Source organism: Coregonus lavaretus, assembly GCF_964263955.1.
Source record: "Coregonus lavaretus genome assembly, chromosome: 17".
In the NCBI taxonomy this organism is placed as follows: domain Eukaryota; kingdom Metazoa; phylum Chordata; class Actinopteri; order Salmoniformes; family Salmonidae; genus Coregonus; species Coregonus lavaretus.
Window position 1 is genome coordinate 16841149 of NC_140004.1, and position 24226 is coordinate 16865374.

General features: G+C 44.5%; 1 protein-coding gene across 1 annotated transcript; it reads right to left on the minus strand.

Moving 5' to 3' along the window:
• Nucleotides 1-65: 65 nt before the first annotated feature.
• Nucleotides 66-10982, minus strand: upb1 (ureidopropionase, beta). The gene is made up of 9 exons (XM_084180840.1): nt 10808-10982; nt 8892-9063; nt 8599-8686; nt 7868-7962; nt 5279-5437; nt 3982-4233; nt 3666-3708; nt 1824-1978; nt 66-1592 (listed from the first exon to the last, which is right to left on the minus strand). The coding sequence occupies exons 1-9, from the start codon at nt 10909-10911 to the stop codon at nt 1509-1511; spliced, it is 1152 nt and encodes a 383-aa protein (XP_084036966.1). The 5' UTR covers nt 10912-10982; the 3' UTR covers nt 66-1508.
• Nucleotides 10983-24226: the final 13244 nt, after the last annotated feature.

Genomic DNA, 24226 nt, shown 5'->3' on the forward strand with positions numbered 1-24226 from the left:
TGCCAATGACACTCAAGTTGTTTCTAACCTTGGAGAGGAGGACAAAACAATGCACATACAAGGGCTTACGGCAACATGATGCTTTCTTAATGCTTTATTCTGATGTCATGCTACTTGTCATGCAAGTCTGATGGGCCATGTATAGCTGCTTACCTCCCCTCAGACGAGCCTAGTCTTATTTTATTAATAGTTTGATTTGTATTTAAGGATCCCCATTAGCTGCTGCCAAGGGGTCCAGCAACATTAAGGCAGTCATATACAATTTAAAACATTACATTACATTTCATAACACTTTACCCAATACATTTAGTGTGTTCCCTCAGTCCACTACTCCACTATCACATATTTAGTGTGTGTCTTATCATGTGTATGTGTGTCTGTGCCTGTGTGTGTCTCTTCACAGTCCCCGCTGTTCCATAAGGTGTATTTTTACCTGTTTTTTTAAATATGATTCTACTGCTTGCATCAGTTACCTGATGTGGAATAGAGTTCCATGTAGCCATGGCTCTATGTAGTACTGTGTGCCTACCATAGTCTGTTCTGGACTTGGGGATTGTGAAGAGACCTTTGGTGGCTTGTCTGTCTGTTAAACGTAACTTATTATTTAGGATTTTCTAATAACAGGGAATAGAGGGATACATTGTTTTTGAAAGACTCAGGTAATTAATGTCCATGAAGTCTGATGTGTTGTATTACAATGGCAAACCCATTTCACAAACTCATTTTCTTAATGCAATACAACTTGACCAATAGCCTGTTTATGGAACCAAATCTGCCTGGCAGGCTTAGATGTCAGCCATCAGGACATCATGTTCAACCTCAGCCAGCTGCTTTGAACATACTTTGCTCTTGTTGTGTGCACCAGATAATCAGTTAATGTTGTTTCATCGGAAGGTCCCTTTACAGTGTAAGGGAGAGTGGAGACAATGTAACGTCTGAAATACTCAGTACGGGGTAGATGGATGCTTTGTAGGTTTTGCTTCAGTGTATGACTTAACACTACCGTAAAGTTTTAAAGGAACTCGATCATAAGATGTTTTCTGTTGAAAACCGCTATCAATACGTAGAATGACACCTTTACTTAATTCTCATTCAACATTTATTTTTACATTTTGGTATCATGGATGATGTTATTGCACTATGGTATTTGTACCAGCCATAATTATGTTTTATTTAATTTTCATTTTAACATAAGATATTTTCCCAATCTACTAAATGGGTGGGAAGACAATTATTTATTCCTGGTTGTGTATTTTTGTTATGAGCACGTTGTGTTAAAATGGCAAACTTTATTTTTATGAAATATACAATTCCATTTACTTACTGTAATCAATAAAATAATTTGAACAGATAATTTGGTTTAGTTCATGGCTAGCTTGACTGGTCCGTTCATACTCTCGATGGCACTAGTCATGTCTGCCTCAACACTGACTTCATGTCCTCATTGAGATACTGTCTACAGAGCAGCACGTCTCTGTGTAGGGGTCCCTTCAGGACACATGGATCTTCTACTCCTTGATAATGTTGGGCTTGAAGTCCTGCTTGGTGGCCCTGGTGAGCTCCTCTGCATACTCTCCATACCTCCCAGTCATCTGCAGATAGTTACAGTGCAAACCACTTAATGCAAATGTAATAGACCAGGGTTGTGTTATCGCCTAACTGAAAGCTATACAGGTAGACCAGATAGTGATGTCTGTTAGGCAAAAATGCATTTCCAAGAAGGACGTGATGAACTGCTGTTACTGCCAAAAACATGAGTTGAAATCATGTAAAATATGGCCACTGTTGTGAAATAAGGTTATTGTGAAATCTCAGTAGTTCACCTTAAAACTCCATTTGTCACTGACTTGCCGGGTCAGGTTAAGGTCCATTTCGGTCACAAGGAGTCCGTCACGGGTTCTGGACAGGCCTGGTGAGCGGCTGCCATCCGGAGCAGCCACATAGCTTGACCCATAGAAGTGCCCGAAATCTTGGTGAGCTATAAGGAACAAAGACAGGACTAGTTGACAATCAGCTTTTCAATAAAACTAGTCGGAGGAATCCCAACTGGATGACAGGTGGCTTGTGTCTACCTGGTCAGATTTCAGCTACGTGTAACAAGAGTAGGGCAGGACTGCATGTTCAACCTGCAACTTTATACATGGGTATTGAAGTCTTTGGATATGAGTGTGGAAATAACATTCAGCAACATGACACTTGTTGATATGGCTGCTTTCCCCGGGCCTGTTCTGGATGCAGAGTGTCAACAGCAGATAGACACTTTGCACTGGGGTGTGGCTCATACAGTGAGGTCCAAAAGTATTTGGACAGTGACAAATTTGTTGTTTTGGCTCTGTACTCCAGTGCTTTGGATGATACAATGAATATGAGGTTAACTGTCAGTTTTAATTTGAGGGTATTTTCATTCATATCGGGTGAACGGTTTAGAAATTACAGCACTTTTTGTACATAGTCCCCCCATTTTAGGGAACCAAAAGTATTTGGAAAAATTCACTTACACCGAGTATATAAAACATTAAGAAAACCGTCTCTTTCCAAGACATAGACTGACAAGGTGAATCAGTCTTGATGTCATTTGTTAAATTCACTTCAATCAGTGTAGATGAAGGGGAGGAGACATGTTAAATAAGTATTTCTAAGCCTTGAGACAATTGAGACATGTATTGTGTATGTGTGCCATTCAGAGAGTGAATGGGCAAGACAAAATATTTAAGTGCCTTTGAACGGGGTATGGTAGTAGGTGCCAGTCGCACCGGTTTGTGTCGAGAACTGCAGCGCTGCTGGGTTTTTCACACACAACAGTTTCCTGTGTGAATCAAGAATGGTCCACCACCCAAATGACATCCAGCCAACTTGACACAACTGTAGAAAGCACTGGAGTCAACATGGGCCAGCATCCCTGTGGAATGCTTTTGACACCTTGTACAGTCCATGCCCAGACAAATTGAGGCTCTTCTGAGGGCAAAAGAGGGGGGTTGTGTTTCAGATTATTCTTCAGATTATTTTGTGCCCAATAGAAATTAATGGTAAATAATGTATTGTGTCATTTTGGCGTCACTTTTATTGTAAATAAGAATATAATAAGTTTCTGAACTTTTCTACATTCATGTGGATGATTCCATGATTATGGATAATCATGCATGAATCGTAAATAATGATGAGTGAGAAAGTTACAGAGGCTAACCTCTCACTATTACCAATAACAGGGGAGGTTAGCATTTATGGGGGGTATGCTATTTATGCCTCTGTAACTTTCTCACTCATCATTATTCACGATTCATTCAGGATTATGCGTAATCATGGTAGCATCCACATTAATGTAGAAGTATTCAGAATTTTTTTTTGAAACATTTTCACATATTGTACAGACCCAAAACAACAGAAAATGTGTCACTGTCCAAATAGTTTTGGACATCACTGTATATGAAACACGGGTCTATGCACTGTCAATGATGCTGGCATAGACTTGACCCATGTCTGGATATCCGTTATCGATGCGTTGACTTATTCAGAAGTATCTCATGCATACATAGATCCATGTCAAATTCTTGACAGAAAGATGCAGTGTTGAGTTGAAATAGAGATTTGCATATGACTATATTTTGTCACATACAGGATAAGGCAGGAGAGGACAGTGTCCTAAAAAAAGACTAAAATATTCATACCTTTTTTTCCATCCCCAGAGGTGAACTCATTGTTAAAGTGCTCCTACATAAAACAAGAGATATCCTTGTCAGAAAACCGCATCATGATGGCACATTCATTATGTAATTTACACCAGCTGTGAAGTCTAGCAGTGGCATATGAGGCTACTATACACAATAGAAGGAATACCAGTATACTGTAGATAATTGGACTATGGAGGCAGTAGGGGGCAGCATAGAATAGATGTTACAATGCACCTAGGACTTGGCTCAATAATACGTGGTTGTAATAGAGGAAGATGTGGAACAAAATAAACCTGTCTTTGGTGGTACTTACAGTCCCAACACGGTTGATTCCACAGGTGAAGCAGTGGTTTGCTATAGCTGCATTCCTAGCCTCGATTGACCACATGGGCTCACTGAGTCCTCCAACAGTTGCAGAGGGGTTGAAGATGATTTCTGCTCCATTCATACTATACATTAACCAGTTCAGAGGGTGATGGCGCCCATAGCAGATGTTCACAGCAATCTTTCCAAACTGGGTCTGAAACACTCTGTGGCCAGTGTCTCCCTCCATGTAATATGTGGACTGAGTAAGGGAGGGAAGAATAAAAAGTCAAAGCAAAAGTCTGTGCATATCTGCATCTAGTATAGTATATCTTACATAAAAATATGTAAAAGGTCATTTTAACAGGGTTATGTGTAAGGAAATATAGAAAAAATACTAAAGTTAAAGAAGGTTCAAATAAATTGTCATAACCTCTACAGATCTAATGTATTCCTAAGGAAATGGTGGAAATGGTTGATACTGTAGGTGTCAGTGTAGGACAATGAACATGAGCAATGAACATGGGGCGGCAGGTAGCTTAGTGGTTAAGAGCGTTGTGCCAGTAACCGAAAGGTCGCTGGTTCTAATCCCCGAGCCGACTAGGTGAAAAATCTGTCGATGTGTCCTTGAGCAAGGCACTTAACCCTAATTGCTCCTGTAAGTCGCTCAGGATAAGAGCGTCTGCTAAATGACAAAAAAAAAAAAAAACATGAACATGCAGAATCCATTGACCTGTAAATAGGTTTATTGGATGACATGACATGATTATGGAGAACCTGTTGTGTTCACCAAGTAATGAGCGAGCACCCATGTCTTCCTAGACACACTATTGTGGGAGCTGGATATGAGGACTTACTGTTTGATGAACAAATAGGACACTATTCAATTAATATGTACACAGTGATCTGCTCAGGACTTGTTGTACACTTACATGTACATAACCTTTCAGACATAGAAAGTGCAGCATGTACTGCACGGCAAGTAGGGTAGGAGGTATGCTATCCACACATGCAAGAGCCCTCTCTGATCCCTGTAATTTAACTAGTGCCTGTGTGGTTTCACTGTTAAATTCCTTGAAGCTCACTGGAAAACCATATTCTGTGAAAGAAGGCACGTGTTCCCTGGGTGATACATAGGTTGTGGACAGAGGCACAGACCATCATGGAGAGGATCAACAGTGCCAGCTGTGAGACATACAGTACTGTATACTGGGTGTTTTGTCACTTTGTGACAAATTGGGCTGTATACATACAATTGTTTGATTGATTGTTTGATCGCTGATAAAAATATTGATTACTGTACTGACCTCGTTGAAGTCTCCCACCCGGGGAATGTGATTCTTCCTGGTTTTACCCAGCACGCTGCCCGAGTTAGAGACCACTACTGCCGTGTTCCACAGAACGTTGTGTACCTCTTCTCGCTCCAAAATGGGCGATATCACTACCATATTGTATTTCTTTGCCAGCTGAAGACAAACAAGAGTAGTTTTAGACATGGGTCATCATACAAAGAGACAAGGCTGGAATTACCCATCTCTATCAGCACACATACAGTACGTGTAGACACAGGGACGTATTGTGGACAACAGCGCACAGCTACGTGCTGGAATGCTCATTTCAGATGGGAGCTGATGTTTTTTATATGTTTTAGTCCACAAGCTGAGCATGAACTCCCAACACAAACATTTATTATTTATTATTCAATATTATTAGCTTTGCGAACTAACCTACAGTACAATCACTCTGTTTCTCAAAACAGTATACATTCAACAATTAGGCCTATATAATGTTGTAGAATGTGCCTTGTAATTAAACAATGGAACATTATTTCACATGCTAAATAATACACTAAGGAGCAATGCCAATCTCCAATCTATGCAATGGCATTATTTGACAACAGTTTCATATCTGTTCATTGTAATCCTCTCTTCTCCAGACCATTTCCGGAGACCTTCTCCCTTACCTCACCTCGCTCATCAACTCATCCTTGTCCGCTGGCTATGTCCCTTCCATCTTCAAGAAAGCGAGAGTTGCACCCCTCCTCAAAAAACCTACAATCGATCCCTCCGATGTCAACAACTACAGACCAGTATCTTTCTTTTCTCTCCAAAACTCTTGAGCATGCCGTCTATTGCCAACTCTCCTGCTATCTCTCTCAGAATGACCTTCTTGATCCAAACCAGTCAGGTTTCAAGACTGGTCATTCAACTGAGACTGCTCTTCTCTGTGTCACGGAGGCTCTCCGCACTGCTAAAGCTAACTCTCTCTCCTCTGCTCTCATCCTTCTAGACCTATCTGCTGCCTTTGATACTGTGAACCATCAGATCCTCCTCTCCACCCTCTCCGAGTTGAGCATCTCCGGCGCGGCTCACTCTTGGATTGCGTCCTACCTAACAGGTCGCTCCTACCAGGTGGCGTGGCGAGAATCTGTCTTCGCACCATGTTCTCTCACCACTGGTGTCCCCCAGGGCTCAGTTCTAGGCCCTCTCCTATTCTCTCTATTGTACTGTAGTTTTACAAATTCTCTACTGTAATGTCTGCACCTGTTGTATTCGGCGCATGTGACCAATAAAATTTGATTTGATTTGATTTGATGTACACCAAGTCACTTGGCTCTGTCATATCCTCACATGGTCTCTCCTATCATTGCTACGCAGACGACACACAATTCATCTTCTCCTTTCCCCCTTCTGATAACCAGGTAGCGAATCGCATCTCTGCATGTCTGGCAGACATATCAGTATGGATGTCGGATTACCACCTCAAACTGAACCTTGGCAAGACGGAGCTGCTCTTCCTCCCGGGGAAGGACTGCCCGCTCCATGATCTCGCCATCACGGTTGACAACTCTGTTGTGTCCTCCTCCCAGAGTGCAAAGAACCTTGGCGTGATCCTGGACAACACCCTGTCGTTCTCCGCTAACATCAAAGCGGTGACCCGATCCTGTAGGTTCATGCTCTACAACATTCGCAGAGTACGACCCTACCTTACACAGGAAGCGGCACAGGTCCTAATCCAGGCACTTGTCATCTCCCGTCTGGATTACTGCAACTCGCTGTTGGCTGGGCTCCCTGCCTTTGCCATTAAACCCTACAACTCATCCAGAACGCTGCAGCCCGTCTGGTGTTCAACCTTCCAAAGTTCTCTCACGTCACCCCGCTCCTCCGCACACTCCACTGGCTTCCAGTTGAAGCTTGCATCTGCTACAAGACCATGGTGCTTGCCTACGGAGCTGTGAGGGGAACGGCACCTCCTTACCTTCAGGCTCTGATCAGTCCCTACACCCAAACGAGGGCATTGCGTTCTTCCACCTCTGGCCTGCTGGTCCCCCTACCTCTGCGGAAGCACAGTTCCCGCTCAGCCCAGTCAAAACTGTTCGCTGCTCTGGCACCCCAATGGTGGAACAAGCTCCCTCACGACGCCAGGACAGCGGAGTCACTGACCACCTTCCGGAGACACTTGAAACCCTACCTCTTTAAGGAATACCTGGGATAGTATAAAAGTAATCATTCTACCCCCCCCCCTACCCCACCCCCACAAAATATGAATAAAATAATAATAATAATAATAATAATAATAATAATAATAATAATAATAATAATAATAATAAAATAAAATAATAATTGTAAAGGGTGGTTGTCCCACTGGCTATAAGGTGAATGCACCAATTTGTAAGTCGCTCTGGATAAGAGCGTCTGCTAAATGACGTAAATGTAAATGTAATGTAAATGTAATTGCTGTTAAAGGAATTTGTAAAACTACAGTATAATTGTGCATACTTACTAACCATACTATTAAATGGCTACTACTCTGACTGTTCTCAGAGTATGAGTCACTAGCAGTGTTGCATTAGACATGGTACATTCCTGTACTCTGGGTGACCCCTGACATCTCACCTCTTGGCAGAAGCGGGTAGTGTATCCTTCTTCTGAAGACTCAGCAAACTCTGTCCACGGTTCTTTCTCCCGGGTACAGAAAGCAAAGGGCATAGCTGTGGTGGGGAACAGAGCAGGATCATCTCCAAAAACTCAAGGCAGTCAGAGTAAGGCAAACTAAAGAGCAGTTAAACATAACTTTGTGTGCATATCAAAAGTATGTCTCTCAGAGGACAGAAAATATGCACAATATGCTCCAACTATTTGTCACATGAGCAGTCTTTACACCATGAGAAGCATTTTGGTGCAAACCTCTGTGTACGCTTATCATTGTCGTAAATAGTTGTGGGGATGGGGTCACCTCCCTCATGGGGCACTTAGGGTTGAGTTTAGTGTGTTTCTATACTGGGAGACTCTAAGGAGCCAGAGTAATGCACTCCTCATTCACAACACATCAAAATGCCATTTAGGAGCCAAAACAAATAGGACGACAGACTGTTTGGTGTGCTGCTGACGTCACTATGACCAATTAAGGACAAATGAACCTACTGCCGTATACCCAGATCCTATCACCCTGTTATAATTCCAAAAGTCGACAGTTACTGTAAAGTGAACAGGCACAATTTGTATCCTATTTCAAGTGGAATTATCGTATACTCTGTAACAAATTGCACAAAGAAAAGTTTCGGGAAAGCATTGATAAGCTCTAATAGGCTACCCCAGTAAGACCGAGATCTAGTTATGTCACTCACTCCAGGCCTCCTGAAAGCAGACAATGTTGACCCCACACATAGCCGCCACATCCACCATCTCACCAATCCTTTTGTGGAGCGCTGTGATCTGGGCAGAGGTACGAACACAGGGATCAGTCACCAAGCCCCATGCATCTTCTCAACACTGCTCATAGCAAGGACTTGAAAGTGCAATTGTAACTTCCCATGCATATATAATGAGAAGAAGGAGAGAGAGCCATAGCTGCAAACAATATTGTAGTAGGCTTTGGTTGGTAAAATAAATTGAATCCAAGTAGTCATTCCTCTCTAACCTGATCCAGAACAGGGGCATCAGTGGGCAGAACGATGCGGTTTTGAATGAGGCCCACCCGGACAGTTCTCGGGGTCCTGAGCTGCTCCGGGGAAGCTTCAAACATGTACCCCTGAAGCTCAAAGTCCCGCTCCAAAGCAGCCTCCACTGCACATGCTGGTAGAATCAACTTCCTGCAAGAGATTGTCAAATGTACTGTAAACCGTAGTTTCAAGGAGGAAATAAATCAATATGCGGAGGGACAGAAGGTCAGATAACCCTAATTACCCAGACAGAAATGACTTAATTGACTCTCGTCTGGGTTCACAGAGCCTCAGCAACACCTGTATTGCTGGTAAAGCCTTCAAACAAGTACATCTTTGTGTAATTGTATTAACAGTTGACTAACTAACAAAATTCAAACAAAAACCGTTTTTGATTTAACTATCCCTTTAATTTGGCCATGGCTGCCATGGGGTACCAACCATATACTGAAGACTGAGGATTACCCCCATGAAAGGTTCAATACTGCCCCAATCTACAGGCACAAATATGACAGCGGTTGAAAGGACACTGACTGGTCAAAGTCCACTTCATTGTAAATAATTTACTCACTATGCAAAACATCAGAGTGAAAAGGAATGATTGGATATGAAAATGAAGAGGCAGCAATATTTTCCTATATGTTTCACTTCATAATAGCAGTGTGGCTGTACATACTGTCCAAATAGTTATGAAACTTGATCTATTTTCTCTGGTAGCCTACTAGCCAGCAGATCCGACCCGCTTCCTTAAAGCTGCACTAGGGTTGGACAGGTTTTCTGTGTAGATTAAGACACCGTAGGAGCCGGTGCGAGATATGAGATATGGCTCGGAAAACGTACCTCAATCCAGGGATGAGAAATGCGTTGTACTCAATGATTTATATAAACACTAGATGACTGATAGGTGGCGCTGTGTTGAAGCCACTGTGCCTCCATCTTGGCACCCCCACCATTGTATAAAGTATTTTGGAAGCTGTAGAAATGCATTTATTAATGTCTACATTTGTTTTTGCCACATGTATTATTTTAAAGACAACTTAATGTATGCTTTTAAATTATATTATGTGAGCTAAACATACAAATAACAAAAATGAAAAATATATATACATTTCCTTTAAAGTAGTTTTTTTTTAGATGACTAATGTTACTGTCCCCACTACAATAAATAAATACTTATATACATGTAATTTTGTCAATTTAATTGAAATACTGTAGAATTCCATTAATTCCTATGGAGGATTGCTCCTACTGGGGAGTGTCAGTAAGGCTGACTGGTGGCTTCAAAGCCTCTCAATGGCCAATACATAGCATCAGCAATCCAGGGTTTATATACATCATTGGCTGGACTCCGAATTGTCCCATTATCCCAAATGTTACACCGAGAAGATTGAACGACTGCTAGTTTTTAAGTAAACTGTCGTTCTCGTCCTCACGCTAGCTAGCCATAGACACAGAAGCAATTATGGAATGCCACATCGCGTTGAACAACAAAGTCGCTCTGGATAAGAGCGTCTGCTAAATTACGTAAATGTAAATGAGCTGATTTGCAGACACTGCCATTCCAAAATGACTGCTGTGGCTTCTGCTACCTAGCATGAGGATGAAAAGGACAGTTTTCCGGAGAAAATAGCAGTCGTTCAATCTTTTTGGTGTAACAGTTGGGATACTGGGATAATTCGGAGTACAACATCTTTCTCATCCCTGGATTGAGGTTCGTTTTCTGAGCGATAACTCGTGCAGGCTCCATGTTCTCTTTATCTACACAAGAATCCTGTCTGACCCTAGTGCAGTTGTAAGCAAGCGGGTTGGATCTGCTGGCTAGTAGCCTACAGACAACGAGCCTACAATTTTTGCAGACTGATAGTGTCGCGTGCAGAATTCGACAACAACTCACTTGATTTCTTTTCCAAACAAGATTCGTTTAACTTCTTTCAGTTCCTCATCTGGAATATGTTTCTCCAATATCTTCTCCAAAGATTCAAACTCAGACCCCGACATTGTGAGGCTCCTTCTGTACACTGTCCAAGCCGTGTGCGTGTGTTTGTGAACCCGATCACCCAGTAAACCCACCCCGTCGACTATTGGGCAAAATCTACATACTTTGTCCTTTTGCTGCGGTTATGCAACCAGGCCGATCACACTTCTCAGGGTCAAATGTCATCACGAGTCATGCTCAGCACTACAGGAATTATGTTTATGACAGGTCACAGGTGTAGTATCGGACTTGGGTAGGTCTACTGTATCAACAAATATACTGAACAAAAATATAAACGCAACATGAAACAATTTCAAAGATTTTACTGAGTTACAGTTCATGTAAGGAAATAAGTCAATTGATTTAAATTCATTAGGCCTTAATCTATGTATTTCACATGGCTGGGAATACAGATATGTATCTGTTATTTTTTTTAAAGTAGGGGTGTGGATCAGAAAACCACTCAGTATCTGGTGTGACCACCATTTGCCTCATGCAGCTCTTCACATAGAGTGGATCAGGCTGTTGTCCTACTCCTCTTCAATGGCTGTGCGAAATTACTGGATGTTGGCGGGAACTAGAACATGCTGTCTAACACGTCGACCCAGAGCATCCCAAACATACTCAAGGGGTGACATGTCTGGTGAGTATGCAGGCCATGGAAGAACTGGGACATTTTCAGCTTCCAGGAATTGTGTACAGATCCTTGCAACATGGGGCCGTGCATTATCATGCTGAAACATGAGGTGATGGCGGCGGATGAATGGCACAACAATGGGCCTCAGAGTCTCGACAGGGTATCTGTCTGTGCATTCAAATTGTCATAGATAAAATGCAATTGTGTTCGTTGTCTGTAGCTTATGCCTACCCATACCATAACCCAACCGCCACCATAAGAAACTATTTTCACAACGTTGACATCAGCAAAACGCTCACCCACACAACGCCATACACGTGGTCTGCGGTTGTGAGGCAGGTTGGACATACTGCCAAATTCTCTAAAACGATGTTGGAGGTGGCTTATGGTAGAGAAATGAACATTAAATTATCTGGCAACAGCTCTGGTGGACATTCCTGCAGTCAGCATGTCAACTGCACACTCCTTCAAAACTTTAGACATCAGTGGCATTGTGTTGTGTGACAACTGCACATTTTAGTGGCCTGTTATTGTCCCCAGCACAAGGTGCACCTGTGTAATGATCATGCTGTTTAATCAGCTTCTTGATATGCCACACCTGTCAGGTGGATGGATTATCTTGGCAAAGGAGAAATGCTCACTAACAGGGATGTAAACAAATTTGTGCACAACATTTGAGAGAAATAAGCATTTTGTGCATATGGAACATTTCTGGGGTGTTTTATTTCAGCTCATGAAACATGGGACCAACACTTTACATGTTGCATTTATATTTTTGTTTAGTGTATATATAGGCTACCTGTATTAGTTGTTCAACTAATAATTTCATTTAAACTGTATTAATTGTTGTGAATTCATGGATAAGTAGGCTCAGGCTACATTTATATGCCTTTAATAAATTCAATGGTCCATATAGTCTAATTCTCACATTTGTCTGCAGTTCAGGCAGTCCAATTCTGATATTTTTCCATTAATTGGTCTTTTGACCAATCAGATCTTTAAAAAATAATTGGAGTGAAGAGAACCACAGCACCAACACAATTACATGTATATGGTCCACAGCATGTCCATCACCATCTTTTTCACCCTTCCTCCTCTCCTTTATTATGATCATTTTTTGTACTTTTTACCTCTTTTTCTCCCCAATTGGTAGTTACAGTCTTGTCCCATCGCTGCAACTCCCGTACGGACTCTGGAGAGGCGAAGGTCGAGAGCCATGCATCCTTGGAAACACGACCCTGCCAAGCCGCACTGCTTCTTGACACACTGCTCACTTAACCCGGAAGCCAGCCGCACCAATGTGTCGGAGGAAACACCGTACAGCTGGCGACCGAAGTCAGTGTGCATGCGCCCGGCCCGCCACAGGAGTCACTAGAGCGCGATGGGACAAGGACATCCCGGCCGACAAACCCTCCCCTAACCCGGACGACGCTGGGCCAATTGTGTGCCGCCTCATGGGTCTCCCGGTCACGGCCGGCTGTAACACAGCCTGGGATCGAACCCGGGTCTGTAGTGACGCCTCATGCACGAGGATGCAGGGCCTTAGACCGCTGCGCCACTCAGGAGGCCCCCCTCCTCTCCTTTCTTAAAAGTCAAAGTTTTCCAGGATGGCTCTTCTTGTTTCCAGCAGTGGGCTTGCGCCGGGTCTGGTTGACAGAGCCTTTCCTTGAGGGACCACCCTTTCTGTCCCGCTCCTTACAGGGGTTGGACAGCTTCTTCAGGACCTCTGAGGTAGAAAAATGTACAAAAGTAACATACACGAGTATAGACAGCTAGTACATACATATTAACCACCCCTTATCGTACAGTCTTAAATCAGGCTTGATGTGGGTTTGCTTAAGGCTAGTGTACTCCACATGTACAGTAACTAGGCAAGAAGGTCACGTTACAGGTACTGTCCCATAAGGAGGCCACAAACAACCACTTTAGATCATGGTCAGTGCCGGCACTGAATAAAGCCATGCAGTGGTTTCAGTCGTGCACATTTGCCTCTGTGCTGTGGATGTTTTTTCCATTACCTGCTAACTCAGGATGGCTCTTGCCAAGGTCATTTAGGAGTGGCACATACTTCTGCCCTTCAGTCCCGTCACCTCCTGGGGTCAATATGAATTGAATTAAAGTTAACCAGTTTCATTACTGTAAAATAACTTCAGTAATAATAACATTTACTGCAGCCATGTTAACAACCTATCTATAACATATTGGTAGGCCTAGTAATCGTGTGTAGAGCAGGCAATGTGAGAAATCACTCTTTGATCCCATGGGATCTTTAGACATACATAGCCTAGTGCCTTTATTATATTTGGAGAGACTCACTGCAGATGCGTATGAGGACATAGCTGTGCCTCTCCTTCATCAGACTGCGGGCCTGCTCCATGCTCTGCTCCTTGTCACTCAGGTTCACCAGCTCCCCTGTCCTGTCCATCAGGTCCACACAGTCTGTAGAGTACATCTGTAATGTGACATTTACACTGGGCTCTCTCTGTCTATTACATATTCACTTATTGGCATTTACTCAGTCCGGAAACAATCTGGCAGACTGTTTCTATCATTTCCAGTCATTGGCAGAGATGCCATGAGAATACAACCTCACATGGCAGTGTACTGTATAATGTACAGTATATACAGTAGTGTTTGTATCATGCTTTCAGACTATTTTATGTGTAATGTAAGTGCCTTAATGTGTTTGGACCCCAGAAAGAGTAGGCAGCAGCTAATGGGGATCCCTAATAAATACAAATACAAACAACACTATCAGGTGCTTCTGAGGTTGAATAAGGAATGTAATATAACATATCTGAAGTTCAACTGTACATTCTTCTGCTGGGATAAGTACGGAATTGTACCTTGAGAATCCAGATAACACCTCTCCTTCAAACTGTGGATGAAGTTTATCATCCTGCAGTTCAGGTTAAACAGTTCTGTTTGGTCCTCTTTCAAAGTGAGAAAAGATAAGTATTTTTGTACATGTCCTATAACATCATATTACATTCATATTTTAGCAGACGCTCTTATCCAGAGCGACTAACAGGAGCAATTATGATTAAGTGCCTTGCTCAAGGGCACATCCCCAGGTTTTCACCTAGGGGATTCAAACCAGCGACCTTTCAGTTACTGGCCCAATGCTCTTAACCGCTAGGCTACCTGCCGCCCCACATATGACATACATCACAAAAGTACATCTAATGTTTAAATATGTTATTCTCAAATGATCTGTTTATATCTCCAAAGGTTTCATTAGAGGTCAGCTGTTGGCCTCCATAGAGATGAAGGAATTATGCTCAATCAAGTCATGATGATGATGAAATAGCACCTAAGTATTTCACTTACCTCCAAACTGCACTGTGACAAACATTTCATCTTCTCTATACAAAACGCTTCAGACCAGACCGCTAAAGCCACCTCCCGTAATGTCGCCACAAATAGCTGAAGCACTGGCCTCTTCCATAGAGCCAAAAGAGTAATGAGTTTGGGCTTAGCACACAGTGCCACAATAGTTTAAAAAAAATCAATGTTGTTGACTACTGTCATACTTAGTGACTAAGCTTCTGCTCTGATGAGGAGGCCATTGTGAATGGCTTCTGCAGTTGCTCTGAGCAAACCAACAGTTGACAGCACATTCCCCCTGGTTGATAACCCCTCTTCTCTCCCCTCCTTTCAAAAGAAGAGAAGACAGAACCTTTTATGTGAGGGAAGTGTTCTTGTTTGTTTCCATGGAGTCAATACACAGACACACAGGTCCTATGGCTTTTACTGCTACAGCACATTTGGAAAGTATTCTGACCCCTTGACTTTTTCCACATTTTATTATGTTACAGCCTTATTCTAAAATTGATTTAATTGTTTTTCTCCCTCATCAATATACACACAATACTCCATAATGACAAAGCAAAAACAGGTTTTTAGAAATGTTCGCAAATTTATAATAAATAAAAAAACGGAAATATTACATTTACATAAGTATTCAGACCCTTTACTCAGTACTTTGTTGAAGCACCTTTGGCAGCGATTACAGCCTTGAGTATTCTTGGGTATGACGCTACAAGCTTGGCACACCTGTATTTGGGGAGTTTCTCCCATTCTTCTCTGCAGATCCTCTCAAGCTCTGTCAGGTTGGATGGGGAGCGTCGCTGCGCAGTTATTTTCAGGTCTCTTCAGAGATGTTCGATCGGGTTCAAGTCCGGGCTCTGGCTGGGCCACTCAAGGACATTCAGAGACTTGTCCCAAAGCCACTCCTGCGTTGTCTTGGCTGTGTGCTTAGGGTCGTTGTCCTGTTGGAAGGTGAACCTTCGCCCCAGTCTGAGGTCCTGAGCACTCTGGAGCAGGTTTTCATCAAGGATCTCTCTGTACTTTGCTCCGTTCATCTTTCTCTCGATCCTGACTAGTCTCCCAGTCCCTGCCGCTGAAAAACATCCCCACAGCATGATGCTGCCACCATCATGCTTCAACGTAGGGATGGTGTCAGGTTTCCTCCAGACGTGCCTTCCGTCTGGCCACTACCATAAAGGCCTGATTGGTGGAGTGCTGCAGAGATAGTTGACCTTCTGGAAGGTTCTCCCATCTCCACAGAGGAACTCTGGAGCTCTGTCAGAGTGACCATCGGGTTCTTGGTCACCTCCCTGACAAAGGCCCTTCTCCCCCGATTGCTCAGTTTGGCTTGGGCGGCCAGCTCTAGGAAGAGTCTTGGTGGTTCCAAACGTCTTCCATTTAAGAATGATGGAGGCCACTGTGTTCTTGGGGACCTTCAATGCTGCAGAAGGTTTTTGGTACCCTTCCCCAGATCTGTGCCTCGACACAATCCTGTCTCGGAGCTCTAGAGACAATTCCTTCGACCTTATGGCTTGGTTTTTGCTCTGACATGCACTGTCAACTGTGGGACCTTATATAGACAGGTGTGTGCCTTTCCAAATCATGTCCAATCAATTGAATTTACCACAGGTGGACTCCAAATCAAGTTGTAGACACATCTCAAGGATGATCAATGGAAACAGGATGCACCTGAGCTCAATTCTGAGTCTCATAGCAAAGGGTCTGAACACTTATGTAAATAAGCTATTTCTAAAAACCTGTTTTCGCTTTGTCATTATGGGGTATTGTGTGTAGATTGATGAGGATTTCTATTTATTTAATCCATTTTAGAATAAGGCTGTAACTTAGCAAAATGTGGAAAAGGGGAAGGGGTCCGAATACTTTCCGAATGCACTGTATTTGTTGAAGACTGAGGTCTGACTTAGCTACTGTGGGGGAGGATTTAGGGGGTTTATTGTCAGCCGACCACTAACTGGGATTGAAAACAAGGCTGTACATGACCCATAGAGACAATGCTACTCTACCAACTAGTGAATTATAATGGCAAGCCAGTTGTTACCATAAGCATCATCACAACAAATCTAAGAGAGAAATTATTTGTATTTTGTTTAGAAACATTAGGATCTGAGCTTTTCCTCTTATTTTACAATACCACACAAGTTATATTGAATACATTCCACACATTCTCTACTTACCACCTTAACAATAACCAGTACAGTAGATCATCTGAGGACCTCAGTCCATTCATGGCATGTCCTGCTGACTTGTATGCCATATCAAATCAAATTGTATTTGTTACATGCTTCGTAAACAACAGGTGTAGACTAACAGTGAAATGCTTAGTTACGGGCCCTTCACAACAATGCAGAGAGAAAAAAAATAGAAATAATAGGAGGAATAAATATACAATGAGTAACGATAACTTGGCTGTATACATGGTGTACCAGTACCGAGTCGATGTGCTGGGGTACGAGGTAATTTGAGGTAGATATGTACATATAGGTAGGGATAAAGTGACTAGGCAACAGAATAGATAATAAACAGTAACAGCAGCGTATGTGATGAGTCAAGAGTGCAAAAAGGGTAATCAGCAGGGTTGATAAGATTAAACCATCAACACTGAACTATCAATCAACTCTTTCCCACTGTATAACCATGAAGAGAATGTGCGTTGTTACTGCTCATATTACACTAGCAATCAGATGAGTCAAGAATACCAGACCATCTAACACTTGATAGATTGTACATGCCAGTGAATGAGGCACTCAGTGAGATAATTACATTAGCCTTGTTCAGTGAGCACCATTCCTCATGGCCAAATGTACAGTAAACCATGTACAGTTTCAGGACCACTGGTCATCACTGAGTCATGAAACTATATCTGTAACATTACCCCCCAGTCACAGGTACAGTATACTGTTGACATAGAGGTTTACACTATAACGTATATGCCATGAGCCAGAAAGCAGGTGCAGAAGGTGAGTTTAATACGGAACAGATACAAACGAACAAACATGGGACGCGTACTGAACGTGAGAGACAACCAATAACACCTAAGGACTGATGACAAATGAGGGCTAAATAAAGGGGGAGTAATCAGGGTATTGATTAAGTCCAAGTGTGCCTAATGATGGGGCGCAGGTTTGCGTAATGAGGGTTGCCAGGATTGGTGGTTAGTAAACCGGCGACGTCGAGCGCCGGACCGGTGGAGCGGGAGTAGACGTGGCAAGTGCAATAAAGATACATTTGGGTGAGGATGGCGCTGTTAAACAGGTAAGTGTGCGTGAAAGAGGTATTGGCCAGAATGGCCACTTCTAAAAGGGTGAGTTGTGGAAGTCTTATTTAGTCATGTCAGAAAGATTTTTGTTGTGCAGAAAACACCAGTGAACTATGCTGGTAGCATCTTTAAAAAACACTAAAATGTCATTTCAGTAAGCCCCTGGGAGGACATTAAAAGGAGAATGCCATGTGCCCCGTAACCTGGAATCATCAGGGAATTTGGCTAAAAGCTGGGAAAGCTGTAGAAATCAGAGGACCTCCCAGTTTGTAATAGGGGACATAAATCCCATGGCCGTCTGGTCTGGTCTGGTCTGGTCTGGTCTGGTCTGCCCCGCCCCGCCCCCTCCACAGACTGACCAGCCCTCTTATGGAGCTTCACTTCCCTTTGTTCAAAACTCCTCCCTTCTGGGAGCAAAGCCACGGTGAGCCCTGGAGCTTTCTCTGCACTTATTCATTCATGTTTGGGAAAACTGTATAGTAATTGTAATGCGTAAACAGTTCAACATGGAAACGCAAACAGATATCCTTAAAAATATATTTATTTTCATACAGGAGGTATTGCTGCATGCATTGCATCCGAAATGTGAGAGCACAGAGAATGCTATAGCTGTGTAACACTTGAGAGAGAGAGAGTCATTTTGTGAAAAATGTAAGCTGTATGTCATTATTTATTTGTACCATTTAATTGTCTGTGTTATCTGAATGATCTGCACCAGTTTGTGCGACTGACAGACAAATCGAAAGAACTGTAATGTAGACAAAGTACACAGTGGTAGAAGAATAGATCCTCCTCAAAATAGTTGAAAACCATTATCATTGAAAAACACTTAGCTAGGCAGATTTGAGCTTTGTTGCGTTCATACATTTGCAAGATCATAAACCTGAACGTCTAAAGGAAATGTACATCTGTATGGTACACAAACATGCTAAATGAATGCAGCAGTTGTTAAGCTATGGTTCAACCCAGCACTCAGAGAAACAAACACGACAAAGGGAGTGGAAGAAACAAAATATTTAATAAAAGTAAAAATTGTCTTAGTCCAAAAACCACTGAAGTAAAGGAACAGAGTGGGCTAGTCGGCTCCGGAGGAAGGAGAGGCTGAGGCAGGCAGGCAGGCAGGCAGGCAGGCAGGCAGACCGACAGGCAGGAAGGCAGGCAGGTTGGGAGGTATGTCCGAAACTAAAGATAAAACAAACGACAGGTTAAGGAGAGTGGAGAGCCAGGCTGAAGACAAAGACAAAATAACTTTACTGGTGAGCCAAGTTACCACTCTGGTAAGAACAACGATCTGGCGCCGGTGGAGAGCCATGCCCCGGAATTAGTAGTGCAGGATGATTAGAGAATAGGATGCAGCTGCGTAGGCAGGAATCACTGGAAACAACCCGCAGCTGCACAGGAGAGGCAGATCCTGAGCCCGCCCCCTGATCCACTCCAGACACACCCACATAAAGGGGACAAACACACATACAGATACAACAGACACAGAGGGGACAAAACAAGGAGGAAGGGAAACAGAAAAGGGAGAGACAAGCTGCCCACATAACAGTACCCCCCCCTCAATGGTCGCCACCTGGCGACCCACCAGGTCTGTCAGGGTTGTCGTGATGGAAGTCCGTGATCAACTGAGGATCCAACACAAAACGCTTAGGGACCCAAGACCTCTCCTCTGGTCCATAACCTTCCCAATCGACTAGGTATTGGAGACCCCTACCCCGCCTCCGAGAGTCCAGTAGCCTACTGACGGTGTAGGCCGGATGGTCGTCAATGAGACGAACAGGTGGAGGTGGAACAGCCGGCGGACACAAAAGGCTGGAGGACACTGGTTTCAGTTGGGAGACGTGGAAAGTAGGGTGTATCTTCATAGCTGAAGGCAACTTCAAACGAACCGCAGCGGGGTTAATGATGGACTCCACCACAAACGGACCCAGGTACCGAGGAGACAGCTTGCGTGATTTGGTACGAAGAGGTACGTTCTTAGACGACAGCCAAACCTCTTGACCAGGATGAAACACAGGTGCGGGAGTCCTGCTCCTATCCGCTGTCCTCTTGTTCCTGTCGGTGGTCCGAAGCAACGCTTCCCGAGCATCGCGCCACACTCTCTGGCAGCGGCGGAGGTTCTCCTGAACCGAAGGAACAGCCAATTCCTTCTCCTGAGCAGGAAACAGAGGGGGTTGATAACCCATGGTAACTTCGAAGGGTGAAAGACCAGTGGCAGAGGTGGTGAGGGAGTTGTGGGCGTACTCTATCCAAGGCAGATGTTTGGCCCAGGATGATGGATGTTGAGCAGCCACACAACGAAGGGTTGCTTCGAGGTCTTGATTGGCTCTTTCTGTTTGACCGTTGGTCTGGGGATGAAACCCTGAGGACAGACTAACGGAAGCACCCAAAGCAGAACAGAAAACCTTCCAAACACGGGAAGTAAACTGTGGGCCTCTATCAGATACGATGTCCACAGGTATTCCATGGGGACGGAATACATGTTGGACTAGGAGGTCCGCTGTCTCACTGGCAGACGGTAATTTTGGTAATGCTATATAGTGAACAGATTTAGAGAATCTGTCCACAATGGTAAGTATAGTATCATTACCTTCAGACTTGGGTAGGCCGGTGACAAAATCCATGGCTATGTGGGACCAGGGACGGCTGGGAACTGGGAGGGGTAGCAGCAGCCCCGAAGGGGACTGATGGGAGGCTTTGCCCCGAGCACAGGTTGAACAGGCTGCCACAAAAGCCCGAACGTCAGTTTCCATTGAAGGCCACCAAAAATGTCTCCTAAGCAGCGTCAACGTGCGTCTCATCCCAGGGTGACCAGCAAAACGGGAGGTGTGAATCCACTGCAACACCTGAGACCGGACCGTCTCGGGAACAAAGAGTAGGTTGGGAGGTCCATCACCCGGTCCCGGGTCCGTGGCAAGTGCAGTCTTCACAAGAGACTCGATCTCCCACTGAACAGCCGCCACGACGCATGAGGAAGGCAGGACTGCCTCAGGCTCGCTGGTCTCCGAAGGGTCAGCAAACTGGCGGGACAAAGCATCTGGTTTAACATTTCTTGACCCCGGTCTGTATGTGAGAATAAAGTTAAACCTACTAAAAAACAGGGCCCATCTGGCTTGGCGTGAGTTGAGTCTCTTAGTGGCTTGGATGTAAGCCAAGTTCTTGTGGTCTGTCCAGACCACAAACGGCAGTTCAGCTCCATCCAGCCAGTGCCGCCATTCTTCCAGTGCTAGCTTGACCGCCAGCAGTTCTCGGTTTCCAACGTCGTAATTCCGTTCTGTGGGTGACAATTTTTTGGAGAAAAAAGCACAGGGGTGAAGCCTTTGGTCAGTGGGGGAGCGCTGGGAGAGGACGGCTCCCACACCTGAGCCCGACGCGTCCACCTCCACAACAAACTGCAGAGAGGTATTGGGGTGTATCAACACAGGGGAGGTGGAAAACAGTTCCTTCAAAATCCCTACCGCCTGCTCCGCCTCAGGGGACCACAGAAAAGGGACCTTTGGGGATGTGAGTCTAGTAAGGGGTGCCACCACTTTACTAAAACCCTTAATGAACCTACGGTAGAAGTTAGCAAAGCCCAAAAATCGTTGAAGTTGCTTACGGGTGGTGGGTATGGGCCATTCCGTCACTGCCCGGATCTTCTCGGGGTCCGCCTTCACCTGCCCGCTCTCAATGATGAAACCAAGGAACGATGTAGACTGTTTGTGAAACTCACACTTCTCTGCTTTGACGTAGAGCTTGTTTTCCAAGAGCCGTTGAAGGACTTGACGGACGTGTGACTCATGCTCCTCGGGTGACTTGGAAAAAACAAGAATATCATCCAGGTATACAAAGACAAAACGGTTCAAAAAATCCCTAAGAACATCGTTCACCATAGCTTGGAAAACAGCAGGGGCGTTTGAGAGCCCAAAGGGCATGACCAAATACTCAAAATGTCCCAGTGGAGTGTTGAAAGCGGTCTTCCACTCGTCCCCGGGTTTGATCCGCACAAGATGGTATGCGTTCCGCAGGTCAAGCTTGGAGAAAACTGTGGCGCCATGCAGAGGTTCAAAAGCAGAGTTGATGAGTGGAAGGGGATACTTGTTTTTAACAGTTATGTTGTTTAAACCCCTGAAATCGATACAGGGGCGTAACGACTTGTCCTTCTTTTCCACGAAAAAGAAACCTGCACCCAAAGGAGACGACGAGGGACGGATTATGCCCGAGACCAGAGAATCACCAATGTACTGCTCCATTGCCTCTCTTTCCGGTCGGGACAGATTGTATAAGCGACTAGAGGGCAAGGGAGCACCAGGAAGCAGTTCAATAGGGCAATCATAAGGCCTATGTGGTGGTAGAGACAGAGCCTTGTCCTTACTGAAAACCTCCGCTAAGTCATGGTATTCTTTGGGGACAGATGACAGATCAAGAGGAGCTGAGGGATGAGTTGGGTTACACTTAGTGGGGGGAACCGCTGACCTAAGGCACTCAGAATGGCAGTTAGTGCTCCAACTGAGAATGGTGTGACGTGTCCAATCAATTTGTGGGTTGTGAAGAGCCAACCAGGGGAAGCCAAGGATTAGGGAGGTAGCTGAGCCAGACATAACTCTTAGCTGAATGCTTTCACAATGATTGCCAGAAATCACTAGGGAAACGGGGGTGGTTTGATGAGTTCTCTTGTAACGCCAAGGTAGTGGGTTCGATCCCCGGGACCACCCAAACACAAAAAAATGTATGCACGCATGACTGTAAGTCGCTTTGGATAAAAGCGTCTGCTAAATGGCATATTATTATTATTTTATATTTATCTCCGCGAGGAGGCGCCCATCAAGGGCTGTGACCCGAATGGGGGTAGGTAGTGGCTCCAAGGGGATACGAGCTTGTGTAACGAACTGGTGGCTAATAAAGTTGTCTTCTGCACCTGAGTCTATGAGAGCTGAGAGTGGCAGGGAATGACTCTGGAAACGTAAGGTTACAGGTACTTGTAATCGGGGAATGATGGGTTCAGGATCTAACTCTGGGCTCGCAAGTAGACCCACCGTTACGAGCGAGCCTTGTCTTTTGGCCGCTTAGGGCATGTAGCCAGAATGTGTGTGGCGTCTCCACAGTACAGGCACTCACCCGCCTGGAGGCGCCGTTGCCGCTCTGCTGGAGGTAGTCGAGCTCGACCCACTTGCATAGGTTCCTCCTCTGTGCTCGGGATGGAATCAGGAACAAGAAGCTGCCGGCTCCGGGGAGGCGAGACTCGAGTGGTTGAAGGCTGGGGAACTCGTCCTCCTAGATGCGGCCGACCGCCTCTCTCCCGACGCCTTTCCCGCAACCGGTTGTCTAGCTTAATGGACAGGGAAACGAGAGAATGTAAATCATGTGGCTCGTCACGAGCAGCCAGTTCATCCTTAATGGCTTCATTCAAACCGTTTAGAAATGCTCCTTGAAGTGCCACATTGTTCCACTTGGAGTCCGCTGCCAAAGTCCAGAACCCAATAGAGTACTCAGCCACACTGTTAGAACCCTGCCTCAAATTAAAAAGTATCTTGGAGGAATTACCCACATGGTCAGGATGGTCAAAAACAGTCTTCAATCTAGCAGAAAAATCAGCGAAAGTCAATCCAGTCAAAGTTTGATTTGAGCACACAGCCTCAGCCCAAACCAGAGCTCTCCCTCTTAACAACCCCAGAACATAATGTACCTTAGAGGAATCAGTAGAAAATGACAGTGGTCTCTGCCGAAAAATCAAGTCACACTGAAGCAAAAATCCCCGGCACTTGTCCAATTCTCCATGGAACGGTTCAGGCGACGTGACAGGGGGTTCCCGATGGAACGAAGCCTGCATCATGTCCGAGGAACCAACTTGGGGTGCATCAAACTGGGGGTCAGAGAGAGATGGAGAACTGATAACAGACAAATTAGAGACTTGTGTAGTTAACTGAGTCACCTGGTTCAGCAGTTGATGATTATTTTCCAAAAGAGTCCGAATCAGTTGGTCATGCTGTCCTAGCAACGTTCCTTGAGCCTGGATAGCTTGTTGGAAGCTGTCTTCGTTTGCCCCGTGCTGTCTCTCTGTTGGGTCCATGGCCAGATCGTTCTGTTAAGCTATGGTTCAACCCAGCACTCAGAGAAACAAACACGACAAAGGGAG

Coding starts and splice junctions, on each gene's coding strand:
- upb1 (XM_084180840.1), bottom strand. CDS start 10,911: ATGTCGGGGTCTGAGTTTGAATCTTTGGAGAAGATATTGGAGAAACAT. Junction 8,687..8,891: donor ATGCCCCTGTTCTGGATCAG/GTTAGAGAGGAA, acceptor ACCTCTGCCCAG/ATCACAGCGCTCCACAAAAG. Junction 1,979..3,665: donor CTCTGGGGATGGAAAAAAAG/GTATGAATATTT, acceptor TGTTCCTTATAG/CTCACCAAGATTTCGGGCAC.